Source organism: Pipistrellus hanaki, assembly GCF_964339955.1.
Source record: "Pipistrellus hanaki genome assembly, chromosome: 6".
NCBI classification, from domain to species: Eukaryota; Metazoa; Chordata; class Mammalia; order Chiroptera; family Vespertilionidae; genus Pipistrellus; species Pipistrellus hanaki.
The window spans coordinates 19,565,347-19,587,963 of NC_140508.1; the positions used below are offsets into that span (position 1 = coordinate 19,565,347).

At 39.3% G+C, this 22,617-nt stretch overlaps 1 protein-coding gene and 1 long non-coding RNA gene across 7 annotated transcripts in view; both read left to right on the forward strand.

The window, feature by feature from the left end:
* The window catches only part of LOC311624437, a 152,572-nt gene that overhangs the window by 91,591 nt on the left and 38,364 nt on the right, over positions 1-22,617 (forward strand). The window lies entirely within an intron of this gene.
* Positions 154-22,617, forward strand: part of DZANK1 (double zinc ribbon and ankyrin repeat domains 1) — a 60,828-nt gene continuing 38,364 nt past the window's right edge. For 3 of the 6 annotated variants that reach the window (XR_014795317.1, XM_084887632.1, XM_084887635.1), the window contains exons 1-7: positions 263-520; positions 2,668-2,784; positions 6,037-6,190; positions 8,546-8,660; positions 10,302-10,395; positions 11,407-11,474; positions 14,810-14,895. Coding sequence is in view for 4 of the 6 variants with exons in the window: in XM_084887632.1 (XP_084743758.1) it covers positions 2,676-2,784; positions 6,037-6,190; positions 8,546-8,660; positions 10,302-10,395; positions 11,407-11,474; positions 14,810-14,895 (626 nt within the window). In the remaining 2 variants the exon portion in view is untranslated. Of the gene's footprint in view, positions 521-2,667; positions 2,785-6,036; positions 6,191-8,545; positions 8,661-10,301; positions 10,396-11,406; positions 11,475-14,809; positions 14,896-22,617 lie in introns of all 6 variants that reach the window. The other 3 variants (XR_014795316.1, XM_084887634.1, XM_084887633.1) reach the window with 3 other exon arrangements.

The following is a 22,617-nucleotide window of genomic DNA, read 5'->3' on the forward strand; positions in this document are numbered from 1 at the left end:
TTCCAGAGTGTCAATGCCTGTCGGGCGAACGAGCTTCCTTTCCTCATTCTGAATGGAGACGCCACTTTTTAGCATTTTTCCAACCTCGGAGAAGGCGTATTCTCGGACGCCTACGGTTCCTGCGGGTACCACTCTCCCAGTCAAACGTCACGGGCGGAGCTGGTTGCTAGGAAGCCAATTTTCCGCCAATCACCTGCTCAGTTCTCAGTAGGCGGGGCGAGGCTCTCAGCGTCAGTGGTAACCGAGACCTTGACCAAGGAGAAGGCAGGAGGCAGTGAGAGGTGGGCTAGCTCGCTGCGGACGGCGGCGGTACCCCCGCAGTGAGAGGTGGAGCACCTGGCCGGGGACGGCGGAGGAGCCTCGGAGGGCTTAATTCTGTCTTGGTGGCCGGTGATAGAGGAAGAGGTGGAGGAGGAGGAGGACAAGGAGGTGGGGGAGGACCTCCCTCAATCCTGCGGAGAAGAGGAGGACCTCCCTCAATCCTGCGGAGAGGAGGAGGAGGACCTCCCTCAATCCTGCGGTAAGGAAGAGAGAGTCTCTGACTGCCCCCCTCCCCCATGGGCGGGGGCCGGGACCAGACAGGGTTCCTGATCTGAGCGGCCGAGTGTGGGTGGATGGAGTTGGGGGTTAGGGTGCTGTTTCCCCCACAATGCCATTTGGGCCTCTTGGATTGGTCTACTTCTTGATCTCTTTCTTGGGGCCCACTCGCCGCCCCGGCCTTCCAAGGGCAGCTCCTACTTACTGCGTGCGAATGACTCCCCCTCCACAACCATTTTTTATTTTGAAGTAATTTTTCAAGTATTTTTATTTTATATTATTTCTTTATATGTTTTTATTGATTTTTAGAGAGAGAGGAAGGGAGAGAGATAGAAAGAAATATGGATGACGACAGAGAAACATCGATCTCCTGCACGCCCCCTACTGGGGATAGAGCGAGCAACCAGGGCATATGCCCTAACCAGGAATCCATCAGGTGACGCTCAACCACTGAGCCACACCAGCAGGGTTCAACTATTTTTATTTTAACTGTCTCTCACATAAATGGAAATGTGAGTTTGAGCAAGTGTCCCAAGTCCATCCATCCTTTCTTTGGGGCTAGTGATCTGTCAGTATTTGCGGTTCAAATTCTTGACCTCTACCCTGGAACTATGGTAACCAGGCATTAAGTTCATTCCTCCATTTGTTTATCTCATTTTTTTTTTTTGGAATACTGTCTGTGACAAAACTAAAACCCCAAGATATTCAGAGCAGCATTATTTAGAATTGCAACCACTAAAGCTAGTAATATCCTTAAAGCCCAACCACAAATTGATAAATAAGATTATATAAGCATGTGGAAAATTGTAAATAATAGTGATGGTGCAATAAGTAAACTATAAAAATGGAATGATTGTGTTGAGTGAAATCTATCCATAATTATTGGAATTTGAACAGGATAAAGAGTGATGGGAAATGGTCACTATATTAAGGGGGAGGGGAGTGTTTTTCCTCCTGAATCCTTCACATATTAAAAATTATGACACTGCCCAGGGAAAATGTCAGTAAGGCCTCCACACTCATACTTATTTATAAATATAGTAGACGGAGTGGGAGACTTGTATTTGTTGCTTACTTTATATATTGGTGCCATCTTTCAGCTGAGGCTTGATACTCTGTCATCCTTCTAAAGTTTCTTTGCAGCTTTCAAATGCAAGAATTACTTGGTGACAACTGCAGGGCCTGGAACCTGGAGCTTTCCCAAAAGAGCTGGCTCTAAATTAACATTTTGTGCTGTATACAAAGTTACCTCTGTTTCTCTGGCATGATGATTTGCCCTGAAGCCAAGAAAGGTAGCACAGGAATAAAAGGCAGGAAAGGCTGATAATGATCCAGAGGAAGCTCAGACCAGATTATTAGTGATGGTCTGTGTTCTGGTGCATTAATTTAATTTGTCCATCTATTGATATATATATATAAAAGCCTAGGCAATCGGCTGAACAGCCAGTAGCTATGATGCGCACTAACCACCTGGGGGCAGACGCTCAATGCAGGGGCTGTTGAGTGATAGCAACTTTGCAAAGTGCCCTCTCACACTCTGGGACCCCTTGGGGGATGTCAGACTGCCAATTTCAGCCCCATCCCTGCAAGCCAGGCTGAGTGACCCAACCAGTGCACGAATCCATGCACCAGGCCTCTAATAATTTAAAATAATTCCCTTGGCCCAGCTGGTGTGGCTCAGTGGTTACTCATCGACTTATGAACCAGGAAGTCATGGTTCGATTCCTGGTTAGGACACATGCCCGGGTTGCAGGAGTGTGCCAATCAATGATTCTCATCATTGAGGTTTCTATTTCTCTCCCTCTCCTTTCCTCTCTGAAATCAATTAAAAATATATTTTAAAAAACAATTCCTTTCCCCCATCTCATTCATTCATGCTTTTTTCCCAGGAGTAAGGTAATCATCTAGATAATCAAAACTCTACAGAAGACCTCAATAGTAAAAATACAGCTGAATCAATCATTATTTCAAATAAAAATTGAATAATATTTTTAGGTGATATAATAATAGTATTCTCTTTAGTTTTTATTAGCTTTACTGTATTTAAATGAGGTACTTCTCTTCAGCATGTGTGTTCAAATATATGTGGCTGTTGGAATTTATTTTCATTTACTTTTTAAAAAATGTAAGCAGGGAAAATGACTGCTGGTTCAGTGTGTGTTCCTCAGATCATACCATTGCGAGTGCCTCAGCCTGGAAAAGCCAACCATGAAATTGATAACAATACACTTGTGGAAATGAAGTCAGGTAAAAGTAAAACATATTTGGAATGCTTTAAAATAACATGGTCATACTCTTTATGTTCATCTGGTTATTGATTTTCTTTTTTGCATGTTTTCTATAACCAGGATCTTGAGAAGTTTATAAAACTTGCAAAATTTGCAACACTTATACTTTATGTTTATAGAACGGTGTATACTAATAATTAGATTGAGACCATTAGCTTTGATTGCCCTTTTGTGTGTATAGGTACTTCCATTTGTATAGGTACTTGACTCACGTAGGCCAAGGTAAGATGGCCCAGTGCTTCCCCAAATGTTTCCAGGATGGCCATTATTTTGCTGGGATAATAATTTTGATATACTAGCACAGGCTCTCCACTCACGTTGGAGATTGAATCCTGGCTTTGACAACATCTAGTAATTTTTGGTATGTTAATTAGCCTTTCTGAGTCTCAGCTTCCTCATTATGAGATAGTGATAATAATATCTATTATTTAGAGCCATTGTGAGGATTAAATGAATTAATGTGAGGGATGCAGGGTCTGGCATGTAATAATGCCAAAATAAATCTTAGCTGTTATTACAAAAATAAAGCCACTTATTATTACAAAGCAATATTTTGTGTGTGTGTTTTTAAAAAAATATATTTTATTGATTTTTTTACAGAGAGGAAGAGAGAGGGATAGTTAGAAACATCGATGAGAGAGAATCATTGATCAGCTGCCTCTTGCACACCCCCTACTGGGGATGTGCCCACAACCAAGGTACATGCCCTTGACCGGAATCGAACCCAGGACCTTTCAGTCTGCAGGCCGACGCTCTATCCACTGAGCCAAACCGATTTCGGCACAAAGCAATATTTTGTAATTAGTACAAAAAACAAGTCTTAGCTATTATAACAAAAAACATTTCCTACTAATGCCAGAAGTGGGTATATGTATTTACATATATATGTATACTATAAGGAAGAGGGAAAGTTTTATAGATAAAGCATATGAACAAATACTTGTTTAAAACAGACTGAGGCCCTGACCTGTTTGGTTCAGTGGATAGAGTGTGGGCCTGCGGGCTGAAGGGTCCCGGGTTCAATTTCAGTCAAGGGCATGTACCTTGGTTGCAGGCACATCCCCAGTAGGGGGTGTTCAGGAGGCAGCTGATTGATGTTTCTCTCTCATCAATGTTTCTGACTCTCTATCCCTCTCCCTTCCTCTCTGTAAAAAAAATCAATAAAAAATATTTAAAAAGAAAAGTAGACTGAGATTCCAATGTACTTTATTAAGTGATATGTGTAAAAATTATTTCTGTTTTTATGTTATGACCCCTGTGCTTCCTAGACCAAAAGTTTCAACTAAAAATATTAATATATTACATTATGCTATCTCCCGTTGTCTTAAAAGCTAATATATATTTTTTTAACTTTCAAAGCAAAATACAAATTTTAATATATGTGCCCATGACCCATAGAAATTGAATGTTTATTAACAAATGATGATATGAATAATAGAGTATCCAAATTCTCTAATATTAAAAATGTCTCATAAATAAGAGGTTTTATAATTCAGTAACAAAAAGAATAATAATAACCCATAAAAAATGAACAAAGCAGCCAGGACCGGTTTGGCTCAGTGGATAGAGTGTCGGCCTGGGGACTGAAAGGTCCCGGGTTCGATTCCGGTCAAGGGCATGTACCTTGGTTGCGGGCGCATCCCCAGTAGGGGGTGTGCAAGAGGCAGCTGATCGATGATTCTCTCTCATCGATGTTTCTAACTCTCTATCCCTCTCTCTTCCTCTCTGTGAAAAATCAATAAAATATATTTAAAAAAAAAAAATGAACAAAGCGTGTGAGAGGACATTCTATATAGGAAAGGAAATATAAGTGTCTCTTAAATATGTGAGAATATGCTTCTGCCTATCCTTCACCTGTTTGCTGAGCAGACCTTATCCTCTGCTTTATTACTCCATTGCATTTAATTACCATTGAATAAATTATATTTATATATATATGTCTGTGTGTTCTTCCTAAAATGGAAGCAGGGACTTTGGTCACTGGGGTATCCCCAGTGCCTAGAACAGTGTCTGCTACATAATAGGTACTTGGTAAGTATTTGTTGAAGGAATGAATCAATCTTACTCAAAAATGTAAGAAATATGAGTTAAAACAGCAAGATACTTTTTATTTTTACCTAACAGATGGGTAAAAATAAAATAATTGATAGCACACTTTATGGGTGTGTGGGTAAACAGGCATGTTCATGAATTGCTGGAAGCAGTGCAAGTTGTTTCAGCTTCCATGGAGGGAAGTTTGGCAATATTAACCAAAATTACAAGTGCACATACCTTTTGACTCAATAGTGCTAGTTCTACATATTTTACAAATATACTTACAAAAAGAAGTTTTTTCAGGGTTATTCTTATAGTGTTTGTAATGGCAAAAGAAAGAAAAAGAAAATATTCAGATGTCCATCTGTAGGTTCATCTCTATAAAGAGAGAATATAACACAACCAAGTAAAGAATGAGGTCACACTTTATGTACCAGTATAGAACAATATACAAGATATATTGTTAAATGAAAAAAAAATGTGTGGAACAGGGTATGATATACACCTTTGTATGAAAAGTAAGTGAAATAAGAACACATACATTTATGCTTGTATTGTTATACAAGGGAGCGGGAAGGAGAACTTTATTTATTATTATTATTATTATTATTTTATTATTGGGAAGGAGAACTTTGTCTATCATTTTTTGACATTTTGAATTTAGATTTATATTTATTACCTTTACAAATATTCCAAGATTGTAGGAATGAATCATTTACCACGTACAAGTATAAAAACATTTATTAAGCAATACTGAAAAAAGAAAAAATAGATCCTGCTTTCTAAATGGCTGTTCTAGTTTTAAAATAGACCCCTACTCTATTTGAATTAATTCCCTATTGGAAAAGCAGAATAGCATAGTGGTTCAAAAGCGTGGGCTATGGATCCAGCCTATCAGGAGTCAAATCACAACTCTGCTATTATTTGACAGATTTCTCAAGTTTTCTCAACTGTAAAGTGGGTATAAAATAGGGCCTAATTAATGGGATTTTTCAGATGAAATGAGCTTATTCATGTAAGGCCCAGTGCTTAGAATAGAGAAGGAACTCAATTATTGTTATTGTTATTCATTTCTACAATATATTTAAAAATCTCATTAAATAACGGACCCATCAGCATTATTCAGGGACTTGGTACTTTAATGCTAATCGCAGTTATCCTATTTCGGGTTTTTCAGATACCCCAGATGTCAGCATATATTATACCTTGGATGGCAGCAAGCCTGAATTTCTAAAGAGAATAGGTTATGGTGAAAATACTACATTTAAGTATACAAGGCCTATTACTCTGCCTGATGGAAAAATACAAGTTAAAGCTATTGCAGTCTCTAAGTAAGTTAAGATCATGGTGATTAAAATGACTTTATAATATAATGATGCTCTAATTTTCTTTCTTTCAGTGGGAATTAGTGCTGGATTAGAGGGTATAAAAGAAAATTTATTTTAATTTCAGCTTATATCTGTAACTTTTGGTTTTTGTCTTCTGCTGAGGTATATTGTAAAGTGCAGAAATCATAAGAGTACAACTTAAGAAATACTACTACGTATATTAATAATATTCTGTTTTTATTTTTAATGCTATATTGGAATTTCAGGAACCTTTTCAGGGCTTGGGACCTCTGAAGAGATTCATCAAGTTCTAGAGAAAATACTGTTTCTAGTGGATATTTCTTTTATTCCCCAGGACATAGCCTACAATCACCATGACCATTCTGTTTTTTGTTGTATTGATTCAATTGATTTAATTGCTACTGTCACTTCCATTTGTGATATTTGCTATTTTATTCCTTTCTTCCCTATTCAATGACTTTTACCACTTTACCAATATGGAAACACATCTTAATATGGAAACCTTGTGATGTAGAGAAAAACTCAATTGCTTTGCAAGTCTGTGATAGGGGAATTATTTTGTGCAGCAAGACAGGTTTGGCCACATCTTTGGAACACTATTAGTCCCCAAATCAATAACTGGCTGGCCCAGGTTCTGCTTTAAAAAAGATTATCAAGCCCTGACCAGTTTGGCTCAGTGGATAGAGTATCAGACTGTGGACTGAAGGGTCCCAGGTTTGATTCCAGTCAAGGGCATGTACCTTGGTTGCGGGTACATCTCTAGTAGGGGGTGTGCAGGAAACAGCTGATCAATGTTTCTCTCTCATCGATGTTTCTAACTCACTATCCCTTTTCCTTCCTCTGTAAAAAATCAATAAAATTATTTTTTTAGAAAAAGAAATAAGATTATCAGGGCTCCCTCTGGTGGCTGATCTACTTCATGGCTTTCTGAGGAGAGTTATAAATTCTACACCAAAGATTGTTTTGAAATTTGATAATTTTTAAAAAGAATTAAATAAAAATTAAACCAAACAACCCCCTAACACATATTCTTCTTCTTTATTAAGTATTGGCATTTTTAGCTTTTTTCTACTTGTTAACCCACTTCTATCAAAACAAGTCTTCATAATTATCATTAAAAATTAACAAGCTAGCCCTGGCTGGTTTGGCTCAGTGGATAGAGCATTGGCCTGCAGACTGAAGAGTCCCGGGTTTGATACCAGTCAAGGGCAAAAGCCCGGGTTGTGGGCTTTATCCCCAGTAGGGGGCGTGCAGGAGACAGCCAATCGATGATTCTCTCTCATCATGATGTTCTCTCTCTCTGCCTTCCTCTCTGAAATCAATAAAAACATATATTTAAATAAAAATAGTGTTAGGTGAGTTTCTGGTGCTCAGAATAAATCACCACCAGTTTTTAGTTATGAGCACCTCTACATGACTTTCTTGTGGAACTTCTTTTGCATCAAAGAGGAACAAGATTAATTGTAAAATATTATGAATAAATTGAAAACATAGTAGCATTTGAGGATTAACAGTTTAAGTCTACCACAGCAACATATATTATGCTACCTACAGGAAAATTCCCTTGAGTCACATGGAATGATATACAGATGACCTCATTCTTTGTTTTAAAATAGTTTGAGACTTAAAGTATAAAATCTTTATGGTCAGTATGATAGAAAGTCTCCAAAAATGAATCATGCCTCCCAGTATAGCCCCTCCACTGGAATGTGGGTTGGTCCTATGACTTACTTTTGACCAGTAGAATCTTTCAGAAATGGTGGTAAGGCTTCTGCTCTGGTCTCTTGGAACATAAACACTTCCAGCCAAATTGACCTTTCAGTTGACCTCCAGCCCAGCCAATATCTGACTGCAATCACATGAGAGATTGCAGATTTGTTTTAAAACATGTTTTGGAGCAGTTTGTTACAAAGTAATAGATCATCTTAATGAGAATAATGTAAAGAAAGACTATAGAAGTTATATATATATTTTTTAAAATATATTTTATTGATTTTGTACAGAGAGGAAGGGAGAGAGACAGAGAGTCAGAAACATCGATGAGAGAGAGTCATCGATCAGCTGCCTCCTGCACACCCCCTACCGGGGATATGCCCGCAACCCAGGTACATGCCCTCGACCGGAAACGAACCCGGGACCCTTTGGTCCCCAAGCCGACGCTCTATCCATTGAGCCAAACCGGTCCCGGCTAGAAGTTATATTTTTATTTCCAATTTAAAATATACTAAATCTAGTAGCTAGACTAAGGGACTTTAATAGAGTTATCTTAATTGCTGTCCGGCTTTTTTGGACTATTTGTGCGATGCCCAGACTTTTTCTTTTTAAAATGATTTTCAGAGACTGCAGACAGAGCGGCATTGTAACAAAGATGTTTCAGGTGGACTATGAGCCGCCAAATGCAGCCTTTTCCGAAGACAGTGTTGAAAACATTCTTGAAGATTCTTCAAAGCAGGCAAGTAGTGAAACTATAATACATTCAGGTAGTCACCACATTCTTGGTTCCTCCTTTCTCAGTGGTCAGATCTTCCCGTTCATTTCATCACCACAGTCCTTCTACCTTCAGCCCTGGACATTATCAACCATTGCAACATATCTTTGCTGATTTCCCCCCTTTGGTCCGCCTGTAGATTTTCCTGCCTGTCATAACTGCCCATGTTCTAGTGTCCTCAGTGACTCCCTATTGAAGTAACAAACCTTTAGGTTGGCATCCCAAAGGGTCACTTTCTGTCCTAAGTCATTCTTTTCTTGCTTTGTGACTCCCCTGTATATACTCCAGCCAAACTGAACTGTGTTTTCTGTATTCTATCACTGCTCCCCTGGCACCCAGGCCTTCTCCTTTTATAAAATGCTGTGAATATGTGATTACTTTGCTCCTTGTCTATCATCCCCTGGCACTGTAAGCTCCAACGTGGCACAGAGTACGTCTGCCGTGCTCAATTCCTTGCACAGGGCCAGGTAGGAGAGGGTGGTGAGGATATATTTGTTAAATAGATGAACCAGACTAGTGGAGAAGCCCTCAATGGGCTTCTGTTACGTTGAAATCTTCATTCTCAAGCAGCTGCAAAACACCACTTTGGGGAGTGAATGAGACTTAGCTAAAAATGACCTTTGAAACGGCAGACCCTGCGTTGTGGGCCTCAGTGAGACAGATCCAAGGATCAGAAGATGGGCCAACCCATGGAAAAGCAATCAACTAAAGAGTCTGTCACAGAGGTCGTGTTTGGGGTGACATAAAGTTTTCTGGGGAGTCCCGTTAGCCCAACAGTGGTCCAGAAGCCAGCAGGGAGGCTGTGGAACCAAAGCAGTGGGTGTGGGTAGAACATGGCGGCTCAAGTATGATCAAGGAAGGGATCTACACAGGGCAGGGCCAGCTAGCAGAGACTGAGCCTACAGGTGTCAGCAGGTGCACAGGCTTGATCAAGCAAAAGAGACTGAGTCCATGGAGAAGGAAGCCCAGAGAGGAGTGGTAAGGACTGTATGTGGGCAGGTACTGTATATAAGTCCTATCTTGGGGGTCAGACCAAGATAGGACTTATGTTCAGTACCTGTCTTTGCTCCCTGGATTTGGTAGTTCCTCTGTTATTACTCAGACTCCCATGGTGGCTGTGGCCTGCCTCCGTGTGCTGCTACCTGCCTCTCATTTTGACCACTTGATCTGGTGGGGCTCACGCTGCCAGCCAAGCAGCTCAGATACAAAGCTGTGTATTTCCAGAGTAAGGTGAGGCAGAAGTCACTTTGTAAATCCTTTCAAGTAAGAAGTATGCGCTATGACACTGCCTCTACCATGTAACTTAATGTTCACATTTTAAAGTGGGCTCAATGGATAGAGCATCGGCTTGGGGACTGAAGGGTCCCGGGTTCGATTCCGATCAAGGGCATGTACCTTGGTTGCGGGCAGATCCCCAGTAGGGGGTGTGCAGGAGGCAGCTGATTGATGACTCTCTTTCATCGATGTTTCTAACTCTCTATCTCTCTCCCTTCCTCTCTGTACAAAATCAATAAAATATAATTATAAAAAAAAAAAGTGGGCCTAATGAAGAGAATAATATGCTTTTTTTTTTCTTTTTCTTTTTTTTTTCTTTTTCATTCCTAGGAACTGAAAAATGGATTTGTTGCACCAAAACCAAGGAAGAAATCTAAGAATGTTGAACATAAACCTGGTTGGAATGTTCACCATAGACATCTAGGTATGACATGAGAGGATGATGTTAACATCTAAATGCCACATAGGTTCATAATTTACTTTGTCTGTAGGAGGGTTGGAATTAGAAATACTGGAACAGTAAAATAAGCCAGAATTTGAATTTTAATGCTATGTAAGCTAATGCTTATTCAGGAGGGCTAGCTAACCTAGCAGTCTAACAAAGTCAGGTTTATAACTCCTTGCAACACACAAGAGGATCTATGGGGTTGAAAACAAAGAAAAAGATAGTAGGTTTCAGGGGAGAGTGGACTTTGTGTGAAATGTAAATGAAAGCAGCGTGTTTGAAAGGCTCACAGCACATCAGGACTAAATGTGAAGTGATCACTATCTGGTATGGACTGCCTAAGGGAGCCAGTGTTCTCTTATCTTGGAAACAACAAAGATAAATGTGACCATTGCCTCAGAAACCCTTCTCTGAAGCTCCGCACTGGAGTTGGAAATTAGGGCTGCTTGTGGATGTCTAACTTACATCCTCAGGCAAGAGTCAGATGTTTCATTCTTACTGAGATGCTTTGAAACAACAGTTTCTAAAACCCTGATTTTTAGAGAAGAAGGTTTCTTGGCAGGCAAGAAATAATGTCACTCAATGGATGTCCAAAATTAGGACATTTTACTCCTGCACTGTGTTCTGGGGAGAAATATTTCCTTATAAACTTGCAATTGGATTTATCTATTTTTTTAGCCTGATGTGAAATGTTTTGGAATGTATCTGGGCAGATTTTAATTTTCTTAGTCTGGACTAATTTTTTTCTTTCTCAGTGCTGAGTGGGGGCATCTTTATGTAGTTGCTACTTTAAAGAAAGACTGTGATGACAGTGGTCCCTTATAAAAAGTTTTGCAACTATGAAGACATTTGCATGATTTTATATATATATATATATATATATATAATTATAGTTGTTCACAGAATGATGTTTTTGATATACTAGTATTTGTATACCTCGAGGTAGGTGAAAGAACTAAGTATAAAACATTGAAAGATCTTTGCTTTCAGACAACCACATGGGAAGGCCCCCTTACCGTGAAGAATCGGTTTCTAGACCACCCAGAAATCCGCCCCAGGTAACTTCTAAGGAAAATCTTCAGGGTATTAAATACCTACTGCCTTTTTAATGTCCCCCACGAAATACTTTAAGGTAGTGTTTCTCAGGCTTTCACCACGTGCCAAGAACTGTTTCAGAGCTGGGACACTGGGTTTGATAAGAAAGCCTCCTGTACTCATAGAACTTATATTTTATTGGGGATAGGAGTAGGCAGATAATAAATATGTAAATAAACAAAAAATTGTAAGTTGTGATAAATATAATGAACAAGATAACACTGGGTAAATAGAATAGAGCAGTGATTCTCAAAGTGTGGACCTCACAGACCAGTAGCATCAATATCACATGGGAGCAAATTTTCAGCCCTGCCTGGTTTTGCACTGAAGGGTCACGGGTTCAATTCTGGTCAGGGGCACATGCCAGATTGTGGGCTCAGTTCCCAGTTGGGGGGCATGTGGGAGGTGGCTGATCAATGATTCTCTCTCATCATGATTTTCTATCTCTCTCTTCTATATATATATATATATATATATATATATATATATATATATATATATGTATGTATATATACGAAACGCAAATTTTCAGCCCCTCCCAAGGTCTACTGAATTAGGGACTTGGGAGGTGGGCCCACAAATCTGTTTTAATTAGTCCTTTTTCTGATACACACTCAAGTTTGAGAACCAATGGGATAGAGAATGACCATGAAGGAAGGACAGTGTTCTAATTCAGGGTAATAAAAGAGGGCGTCCTTGAAAATATGACATTTGAATTGAGCCCTCAAGATGAATAGAAGCCAACCCTGTAAAGATATTGGCAGCAGTAATAGCAAGTACAGAAAAGGGGGGATTGCAAGGAGGCTGGTGTGGAGAGCAAGGTAAGAGGTGAGGTGTGAGAAGTAGACTGGGGCCAGTGCATGGAGACCTGTGGTTCTCAAACATCTCTGCGCATGAGAATCACCTGAGGGGTTTCAAGTCAATCCCAGGAAGCCAGCCTCAGGAATTCTGATTTTATTGGTCTGATATGGGGTTTGGACTTGGTTTTATTTTATGTTATTTTAAAAATTCACCCACAAGTGATTCTAATGGTCAGGCATGATTGGGAATAGCAGATGCTATAGGTGAGTCCCATTGTAAGGAGTTTGATTTTCTAATTGTAAAGGGAATTCATTTGGATGCTAAGACATAATCTTATTTACATTTAAAAGAAGAGAAGGGGCTCTGGCTATGTGGCTCAGTTGGTTGAGCTTCGTCTCATACACTGAGAGGTCACCAGTTTGATTCCCGTCACGGCAGAAGACCAGGTTGCAGGCTCAATCCCCAGCAGAAGGCAGCCCATCAATATTTCTTTCTCTCTCTCCCTCTCCCTTCTTCTCTCTCTCTCAAATCAGTTTTGAACAAATTTTTTTTTTTAAAAAAGGAGGGGAATAAAAGTTTTCTCTTTGGCCACAGTATGGAGATTGGGCTGTAGAGGAATAAGAGGGGAATATCATTTGGGAGAGATGAGAGATAAAGGTAGTTTCTACCAAGGTTGTGCAAATGGTCATCATAGGAGGCAGTGGGAATCCAGATGTGTTTTGGAGATAGAGCTGACAGGTTTGGCTGAGGGATTAGATAGATAAGATGAGGGGAAAGGAAGAGTCAAGAGTGACTCTCAAGGCTCTGCCCTGAGCATCTGGAGGAGATGATACCATTAATTGAGATGAGGAAGATGAGGGAGGAGCAGGTGTTCAAAGACTCATTAGAAATTCAAGAGGCCCTGGCCAGGTAGCTCAGTCAGAACATCATCTTGATATGCTAAGGTTGTGGGTTTGATTTCCCATTAGGGAAAGCCAAGAAGCAACAATGAATGCATAAATAAGTGGAACAATAAATCTCTCTATTTCCCTCTCTCTTAATCAATAAATTAAAAAAAAAAAATCAACTGGAGGTGTTAAATACACTGTTGGCCATGCAAGTTCAAACCCAGGGTAGAGTCCAGGGCTGGAAATACATATATGTGGGAATAGTTAATATACCAGAGTGGGCAAAAGTAGGTTTACAGTTGTTCATATGGGAAATACAATAATTAATAAATAAGGGTGTCCAGGAAAAGAAGATAGCACAAGACAAAATCATTGACTTTAGAGGTTGAGTATAAGAGGAAGAGCCTGAGAAGTAGGAAGAAAACAAAACAAACAAACATAGAAAGCCAAGAGAAGAAAGGGTTTCTGAAGAAGACAGTGGTCATCTATGTCAAATGTTACTGGGATTCAAATTAGACAAGGACAGGGACTTGCCCATTGGATTTAAACAAAATGGAAGTGATTTATAATATAAATAAAAGCTATATCAATACATTTTTTTTTTACCATATAATACAAAAAAGATGCTCTTATACTAGTGGCCAACTGCTACTACTGTTATAGCAATTTGATTTTTCAATGTTTATAAAATCCAATTTAGAATTTTGGCATATAATGCAACCCAAGAGCTCTTGTTCTCTCTTCCTCCAATCTGAGCCCCAAGTAGAGCATTTATGGAGTCACATTTTTTTATATAGCCACAACTGCTTCTTATGTACTCATGATTCCAAGTCTGATCACACTTGTAATCTATAATAATAAAAGTGTAATATGCTAATTAGACTGGACAGCCAAATGACCTCCTAGATGTCATTCTGGACATCCTTCTGGACGAAGCCTCTGTGGTGAGGGCTGAGACAGAGGCGGTTAGGGCTATCAGGCAGGCAGGTGAGTGGTTGGGGTGATCAGGCAGGCAGGCAGGCAGGCAGGCAGAGGCAGTTAGGGATGATCAGGCAGGCAGGCAAGCAGTTAGGGGAATCAGGCAGGCAGGCGAGCCAAACCGGCCCGGGCAAACTTATCTTATGGTTTTTGTGTTTTTGTTAATCCTCACCCAAGGATATTTTTCCACTGATTTTTTTAGAGAAAGAAGAAGGTAGAAAAGGGGATTGGGGGGAGGGGGGAGAGAGAGAGAGAATAACAACGTGAGAGAGATGCATTGATTAGTTGCCTCCCACATGGATCTCAACCAGAGCTGGGAATGAACCTGTAAGCCAGGTGCATGCCCTTGACCGAGAATTGAACCCTTCAGTGTGCAGGGCTCATGCTCTAACCACTCCGAGCCACACCGGCCAGGCCTAAATTTATGTTTTTAATGTAATATACATATATGATTATGATTAGCACTTTAATTTTTTAATGGTGGGTACTGGAATAATCATTACCTATGACTTCCCCAACCATGATTTTTAAAGGGTGGATGCTAGATGTAAGGCAAAATATTATAATTTGCCTTAGTGAAATTTTACTATGCCACAGCTTTTACCAAGATTCTGTTACATTCTTAATTTTAGTTCCCTAGTTTTGCGCACATAACTGGCCATCCGAGTTTGACAGCCACAGAGATCATGAGAATTCAAAGGGAGACAGACTTTCTCAAGTAAGTAATCTCATTCTCTTCACTATTTCTTAAATCCTTCTATGACGCATATGGTCAAAAAGAATTTAAGGATGAAACGTAATGGTGTTTGGCTACCCCTAACTGTGTTTTATTAAATTTTTACAGATTTTAAAGGCATAATTGGCATATAATAAACTGCATTTATTTAGTGAGTACAATTGACATATGAATATAACTCTGAAACTATCACCACAGTAGAAAATGAACAAATCTATTACCTCCAAAAGTGTATGCCCTTTTGAAATTTCTCTCTTGTGCCTCTCCTTATTCCCAGGAAACTATTGATTTGCTTCTTGTCACTGTAGCTTAGTTTGCATTTCATTCCATATGTAACTATAGAATGTTTCTGAATGTACTCCTCTTTTTTCTTAGCTTCTTTAACTCAGGCCAATTATTTTGAGATTATTTTTAGATTTGTCCATGTTTTGCATGTATTAAACATTTTTTTCTTTTTTTTTTCTTTAATGGTTGACACGGTTACAGATGTCTCCATTTACTCCACCCTCATTCCTTTGTCTGCCTGGCCATCACCCCACTGTTGTGTAGTTGATAGGTTATGCATATATTGTATATTCTGTACCTAATCCCTTCACCTTCTTTCATCCAGTACTCCCTTTCTCCTTACCCCTGATAGCTATCAGTCCATTCCATGTATCCATGCCTCTGTTTCTATTTTGTTCATCAGTTTATTTTGTTCATTAGATTCAACCTATAAGTGAGATCATATGGTACTTGTCTCTCTCTGACTGGTTTATTTCACTTAGCATAATAATCTCCAGGTCCATCCATGCTGTTACAAAGGGTAAGAGATCCTTCTTTTTTACAGCTGCGTACTATTCCATTGTTGTAAATGTACCACAACCTTTTTATCCACTCATCTACCAATGGGCATTTGTAAATAATTTTGTAAACACACTGTTTCCAGATCTTGGCTATTGTAAATAAGGCTGCTGTGAACATAGGGGTGCATATGTTCTTTTGAATTGGTGTTTCAGAATTCTTAGAATATATTCTCAGAAGTGGGATACTGGGTCAAAAGGCAGAAAACTCCATGCTATTTTCCACAGTGGCTGCACCAATCTGCATTCTCTCCAACCAGGGTTCCCTTTTCTCCACATCCTCACCAGCACTTGTTTGTTGACTTATTGATGGTAGCCATTCTGACAGGTGTGAGGTGATATCTCATTGTGGTTTTAATCTGCATCTCTCAGATGTTTAGTGACATTGAACATTTTTTCATGTCTATTGGCCATCTGTGTGTCCTTTTTGAAGAAATGTCTAGTTAGATCCTTTGCCCTTTTTTAAATTGGATTGTTTGTCTTTCTGGTGGTAAATTGTATAAGTTCTTTATGTATTTTGAAAATTAACCCCTTATCAGATATATCATTGGCTAATATCTTCTCCCTTATTGTGGGTTCCCTTTTCATTTTTAAAAAAAATATTTTAATTGATTTTTTACAGAGTGGAAGGGAGAGGGTTAGAGAGCTAGGAACATCGATGAGAGAGAAACATCGATCAGCTGCCTCCTGCACACTCCCTACTGGGTATGTGCCTGCAATCAAGGTACATGCCCCTGACCGGAATCGAACCTGGGACCTTTCAGTCTGCAGGTCGACGCTCTATCCATTGAGCCAAACCAGTTAGGGCTCCCTTTTCATTTTATTGATGGTTTCTTTTGCTGTGCAGAAGCTCTTTAGTTCGATGTAAGTCCCACTTGTTTATTTTTCCCCCTTGTATTTCCCTTGCCTTAGGAAACATACCAGCAAAAATATTACTATGAAAGATGTCTGAAATTTTACTATGTTTTGTTCTAGGATTTAAAAAAATATATATTTTATTTTGACTTTTTTACAGAGAGGAAGGGAGAGGGATAGAGAGTTAGAAACATCAATGAGAGAGAAACATTGATCAGCTGCCTCCTGCACAACACCACTGGGGATATGCCAGCAACTGAGGTACATGCCCTTGACCGGAATTGAACCTAGGACCCTTCCGTCCCCAGGCTGATGCTCTATCCATTGAGCTAAACCAGTTAGGTCTGTTCTAGGATTTTTATGGTTTCATGACTTACATTTAAGTCTTTTATCCATTTGGAGTTTATTCTTGTGTATGGTGTAAGTTGGTGTCTACTTTCATTTGTATGTATGTATCTGTCCAATTTTTCCAATACCATTTATTAAAAAGACTCTCTTTACCCCATTGTATCTTCTTGCTTCTTTTGTCAAATAATTTTGTCAAATATTAATTGACCATAAAGGCATGGATTTATTTCTGTGTATGCCTGTTCTTGTGCCACTCCTTTTTTCTCAAGATGTTTGCATGATGTACCTTTTAGTGTTTTAGGTCTTGCTTTGTTAAAAATTGTACCAGGCAATCCCTGCATTTTAATTAAGATGTTGAGAGCCTATTTATTTTACTTATTGATATGTTTGAATTTAAATCAGCATCATGTTATTTGTTTTCTGTTTATCTTATTTTTTATTTGTTGCCTTTTTTTCTGCCTTCTTTTGGATTAATTGGTATGATTTATGATTCCATTTTATCTCCTTTGTTGACTTATTAGCAATAACTTTTTTTAGTGGTTGCTCTAGAGTTTATAGTATATGTACTTTTAAAACTTATCATAGTTTATTTTCAAGTAATATTATACTTAATATATAGCATAAGAACATTATGACAGTATATTTCCAATAACTGAATATCAATAGCTTTTGTGCTATTGTCATACATTTTATTTTTACAAATATTATGAACTCATAATACATTATTACTTTTATACTAGAGGCCCAGTGCATGAAAGTTGTGCGCTGAGGGAGGGGTCTCTCAGCCTGGCCTGCGATCCTCTCACAGTCTGAGACCTCTTGGGGGATGTCCGGGACCCCTCCCTCCTTACCGCCGGCCTGCTCGCTGCTCCTTACTGCTTGGCTCGCTGCTCCTTAGCATTGCTGTGGAGGCAGGAGAGGCTCCTGCCACTGCCACTGCACTCACCAGCTGTGAGCCTGGCTTCTGGCTGAGTGGCGCTCTCCCTGTGGGAGCACACTGACCACCAGGGGGCAGCTCCTGCCTTGAGCATCTGCCCCCTGATGGTCAATGTGCATCATAGCGACTGGTTGTTCTAGTCGTTTAGTTGTAATGGTTGCTTAGGCTTTTATTATATAGATAATTATTGGGTCGGCAGCTAAGTAATTGCGGGTTTCACACATATATGGCTTCAGTTGAATTTTTAGTTTGCAGACGTAGTACAAATGTAAAACACATTTTGTTATTTGATAGTTGGCTATTCAGCTGTTAATCAGTAAAAAAAGTTTTTTGATCTGTTTTGTGGTTTTCGTTTGGCGTTCGTTGAAAAATGGAAAATCAAAAGGAACATTTTCGTCATATTTTGCTTTTTTATTTCCGCAAAGGGAAAACGCATCGCAAGCTCATAAAAAGTTATGTGCTGTTTATGGTGACGAAGCCTTAAAAGAACGGCAGTGTCAAAATTGGTTTGCCAAATTTCGTTCTGGTGATTTTTTACTCAAAGATGAAAGACGCTCTGGTCGTCCAGTTGAAGTTGATGACGCCCTAATCAAAACAATAATCAATTCAAACTGTCACAGTACAACACGTGAGATTGCAGAGAAGCTTCATGTATCACATACATGCATTGAAAATCACTTAAAACAACTTAGCTATGTTAAAAAACTCGATACATGGGTTCCTCACGAACTGAAAGAATCACAGTTAACGCAACGCATTAGCAGCTGCAATTTGCTAAAGAAACGTAATGAAAATGATCCATTTTTAAAACGACTGATAACTGGCGATGAAAAATGGGTTGTTTACAACAATATGAAGCGGAAAAGATCGTGGAGCAGGCCAGGTGAACCAACTCAAACAACATCAAAAGCTGATATTCATCAAAAGAAGGTTTTGTTATCAGTTTGGTGGGATTACAAAGGAATTGTCTACTTTGAACTCTTACCACCCAACCGAACGATCAATTCTGATGTCTACATTGAACAACTAACGAAATTAAACAATGCAGTTGAAGAAAAGCGGCCCGAATTGACAAATCGAAAAGGTGTTGTATTCCATCATGACAATGCAAGGCCACACACATCTTTGGTCACTCGGCAAAAATTAATGGAGCTTGGTTGGGATGTTTTGCCACATCCACCATATAGTCCTGACCTTGCACCATCTGATTACTTTTTGTTTCGATCTTTACAAAACTCCTTGAATGGTAAAAATTTCAATAATGATGATGATGTCAAATCGTACCTGATTCAGTTTTTTGCTAATAAAAACCAGAAGTTTTTTGAACGTGGGATTATGATGCTGCCTGAAAGATGGCAAAAGGTCATTGATCAAAATGGGCAATACATTACAGAATAAAGTTATTTAGTTCCATGAAAAAATTGTCTTTGATTTTCTTTTAAAAATCCGCAATTACTTACTTGCCGACCCAATAATTAGTTTTGCAGTCCTTTATACTTTTTATTGTGCTTAAATATACATAAACAAAATTTAGCATTTTAAGTGTAAAATTTCATGGCATTAAGTACATTTACAATGTCGTGCAACCATCTTCTCTATCAATTTCCAGAACTATTTTGTCATTCTACACAGAACCTCATTCCCATTAAGCAATAAGTCCTCATTACTCCCTCCCTTCAGTCTCCAGTAACATCTGTTCTACTTTCTGATTTTATAACTTTGTCTATTCTAGTTACTTCATATAGATGGAATCAGACAACATTTGTTCTTTTGTGTCTGATTTCACTTAGCATAATGTTTTCGAGGTTTATCCATGTTATCATGGATGTATCAGAATTTCATTTCTTATCTTATGTAATAAAGAGCTAATATGCTAAATAGACCGGATGGTGGAACAACCTTCTGGAATGACCTTCTGGAACAATCAGAGGGCAGGGCAGCCAATGAGGCAGCTGGTGCTGCGAGGGCTGGGGCTGCAAGGGCTAAGCGCCTTGCATGAATTTCATGCATTGGGCCTTCAGTTAAACATAAATAATATTTCATTGTGTGTATATATACCCCATTTTGTTTATTTGTTTATCTGTTAATAGATAGAAACATTTCCACCTTTTGTCTATTTGAATAATGCTATTATGAACATTGATGCACAAATATCTGTTTTGAATCCCTGCTCTCAATTCCTTTGGGTATTTGACTAAGAGTGGAATTTCTGGATTATATAGCAATTCTATGTTTAACTGTTTGAGGAACTGCCAAATTGTTTTCTCCAACAGCTGCATTATTTCACATTTTCATCAGAAATGCACAAGGGTTTCAATTTTTCAGACTCTCACCAGTACTCATTTTTTATTTTTCGGATAATAGTCATTTTAATGAGTATAAAGTGGTATCTCATTGTGTTTTTGATTTACATTTCCAGAATGGCAAGTAATATTGAGCTTTTTTTTCATGTGTTTCTTGGATATTTGTAAATCTTCTTGGGAGAAATGTCTATTTAAGTCTTTTGCCCATTTTTTATTTTTATTTTTTATTTATTTATTTATTTATTTTTTAACTGATCCAAGAGCTATTTTATTTTTTATTTTTTTTTTCATTTTTTTTAATAAGTTTTTATTTTTCATATTATTACAAATGTTCCTTCCTCCCCCCCCCCCCCCACCATTGCTCTCCTCCACCAGGTTCCCACCCCACCCTCTGCCCTTTCCCCTCTCCCCATTGTCCTCATCCATAGGTGCACAGTTTATGTTCAGTCTCTTCCCACGCCCCTCTCCCCTTTTCCCCAAGAATCGTCAGTTCACTCCCCTTCCATACCTCTGATTCTATTATATTCAACAGTTAATATTGTTCATCAGATTTTTTTAATTTCCTTGGTTTTTAGATTCACTTGTTGATAATTACGTATTTGTTGTTCATAATTTTTATCTTTGTTTACTTTCTCTTCTGAAAGAACCCCCTTCAGCAATTCATATAATTCTGGTTTGGTGGTGATGAACTCCTTTAGCTTTTTTTTATTAGTGAAGCTCTTTATCTGGCCTTCGATTCTGAGTGATAGCTTTGCTGGGTAGCTTATTTTTGGCTGTAGGTTCTTGCTATTCATCACCTTGAATATTTCTTGCCATTCCCTTCTGGCCTGCATGGTTTCTGTTGAGAAGTCAGCTGACAATCGTATAGGTGCTCCTTTATAAGTCACTACCTTCTTTGCTCTTGCTTCTTTTAATATTCTCTCTTTATCTTTTGCTCTTGGAATTTTAATAATGATGTGTCTCGGTGTGGTCCTCTTTGGATTCCTTTTGTTTGGAGTTCTGTGCGCTTCCTGGACTTGTAAGTCAAATTCTTTCACCAGGTGGGGGAAGTTTTCTGTCACTATTTCTTTCAGTATGTTTTCAATATCTTGCTCTCTCTCATCTTCTGGAACCCCCATAATTCTGATGTTGGTTCGCTTGAAGTTGTCCCAGAGGTTTCTTACATTATCTTCAATTTTCTGGATTCTCTTGCCTTCTAGCTTCTGTGGAGGAGTGTCTTCTGGCTCTTTATGTTCCAAATCTTTGACTTGATTCTTGCGATCTTCCATTCTGTTTTTAGGACTCTGTAGAATATTTTTTATTTCAGACAATGTATTCTTTATTTCTTGTTGATCCCTTATCATTTCTTGTTGACTCCTTATTAATTCTAGTTGATCTCTTTTCATATCCTCATAGGCCTTATCCATCTTTTCTAGGAAATTCTTGAAAAACTTTATAAGCGTAGATTTGAACTCTATATCCAGACGCTTTTTGTCCTCCATTTCTTTCGTTTGTGATCTATTTTGTTGTCGCATTTCGCAGTTACAGATGGGACGGGGTTTCAGGGTGGAGCCTGCAGCTTTGGCTTCCGTCAGCCCCGCCCTATGCGGGTCCTTCAGTGCTCGCTGCCAGCACCTCTGAGAGAAAGGTGCCCTCGATTTTCGCCTGCTGCCAAACAGTCTATGCTCTCCCACAATGAGCCCGGTATTGGGGTTCAGTTCAGTTGGAAGTGGAGTTGGAGGTGGCGTTCACAGCAGTCTGGAGCCCCAGTCTCCTTCCCGTCAGGCCTATCCCGCGGCACAGCCGACCGTCCCTTCTCTGGGTGCAGTGTGCGTGCCTCCGGGACCTCCTTTCTCCGCTTCCCGGGGTTCCGACTTACAGCCCAGCTCCCTATGGCTGAGCCTGAGTCCCCGGGGTCTGGCCCAGAACTGGGGTTCAGAGCAGTCAGGGGCCCAGCACAGCCGGAGTTTTATCTCCTTTCCGCTAGGGAACGCCCGCCAGGCACTCGGCCTCCCTCCTCTCCGGCTCCGTCCTCTTCGCGTGCGCCGCGTGTCTCCGTACCTTGGGCTTTTACAGCTCCTCCGCGCTTCCTTCTGGTTTTCTCCTTGCTTCTTGTTGTAGGATTTCCAGTCAGTCGACTTTCCTGTAGTTCTGGGTAATGTCCATTTTATATTTTAGTTGTATTTTATTAAAATTGTTGTGTGCGGCTGCGGCTAGTTGCCTACCCGAGCAGCCATCTTGGATTCTCCTCCTTGCCCATTTTTTAATAGGTTGTTTGTTTTTTAAGTTTAGGAGTTCTTTATATACTCTGAACATTAATTCTTTATCAGGTATATTATTTGGAAATATTTTCTCCCATTTGTAAGGTTCTCTTTTCACTCCCTTGTTAGTGTCCTATGATACACAAAAGGTTTTTTTTGTTTTTAAAAAATATATATTT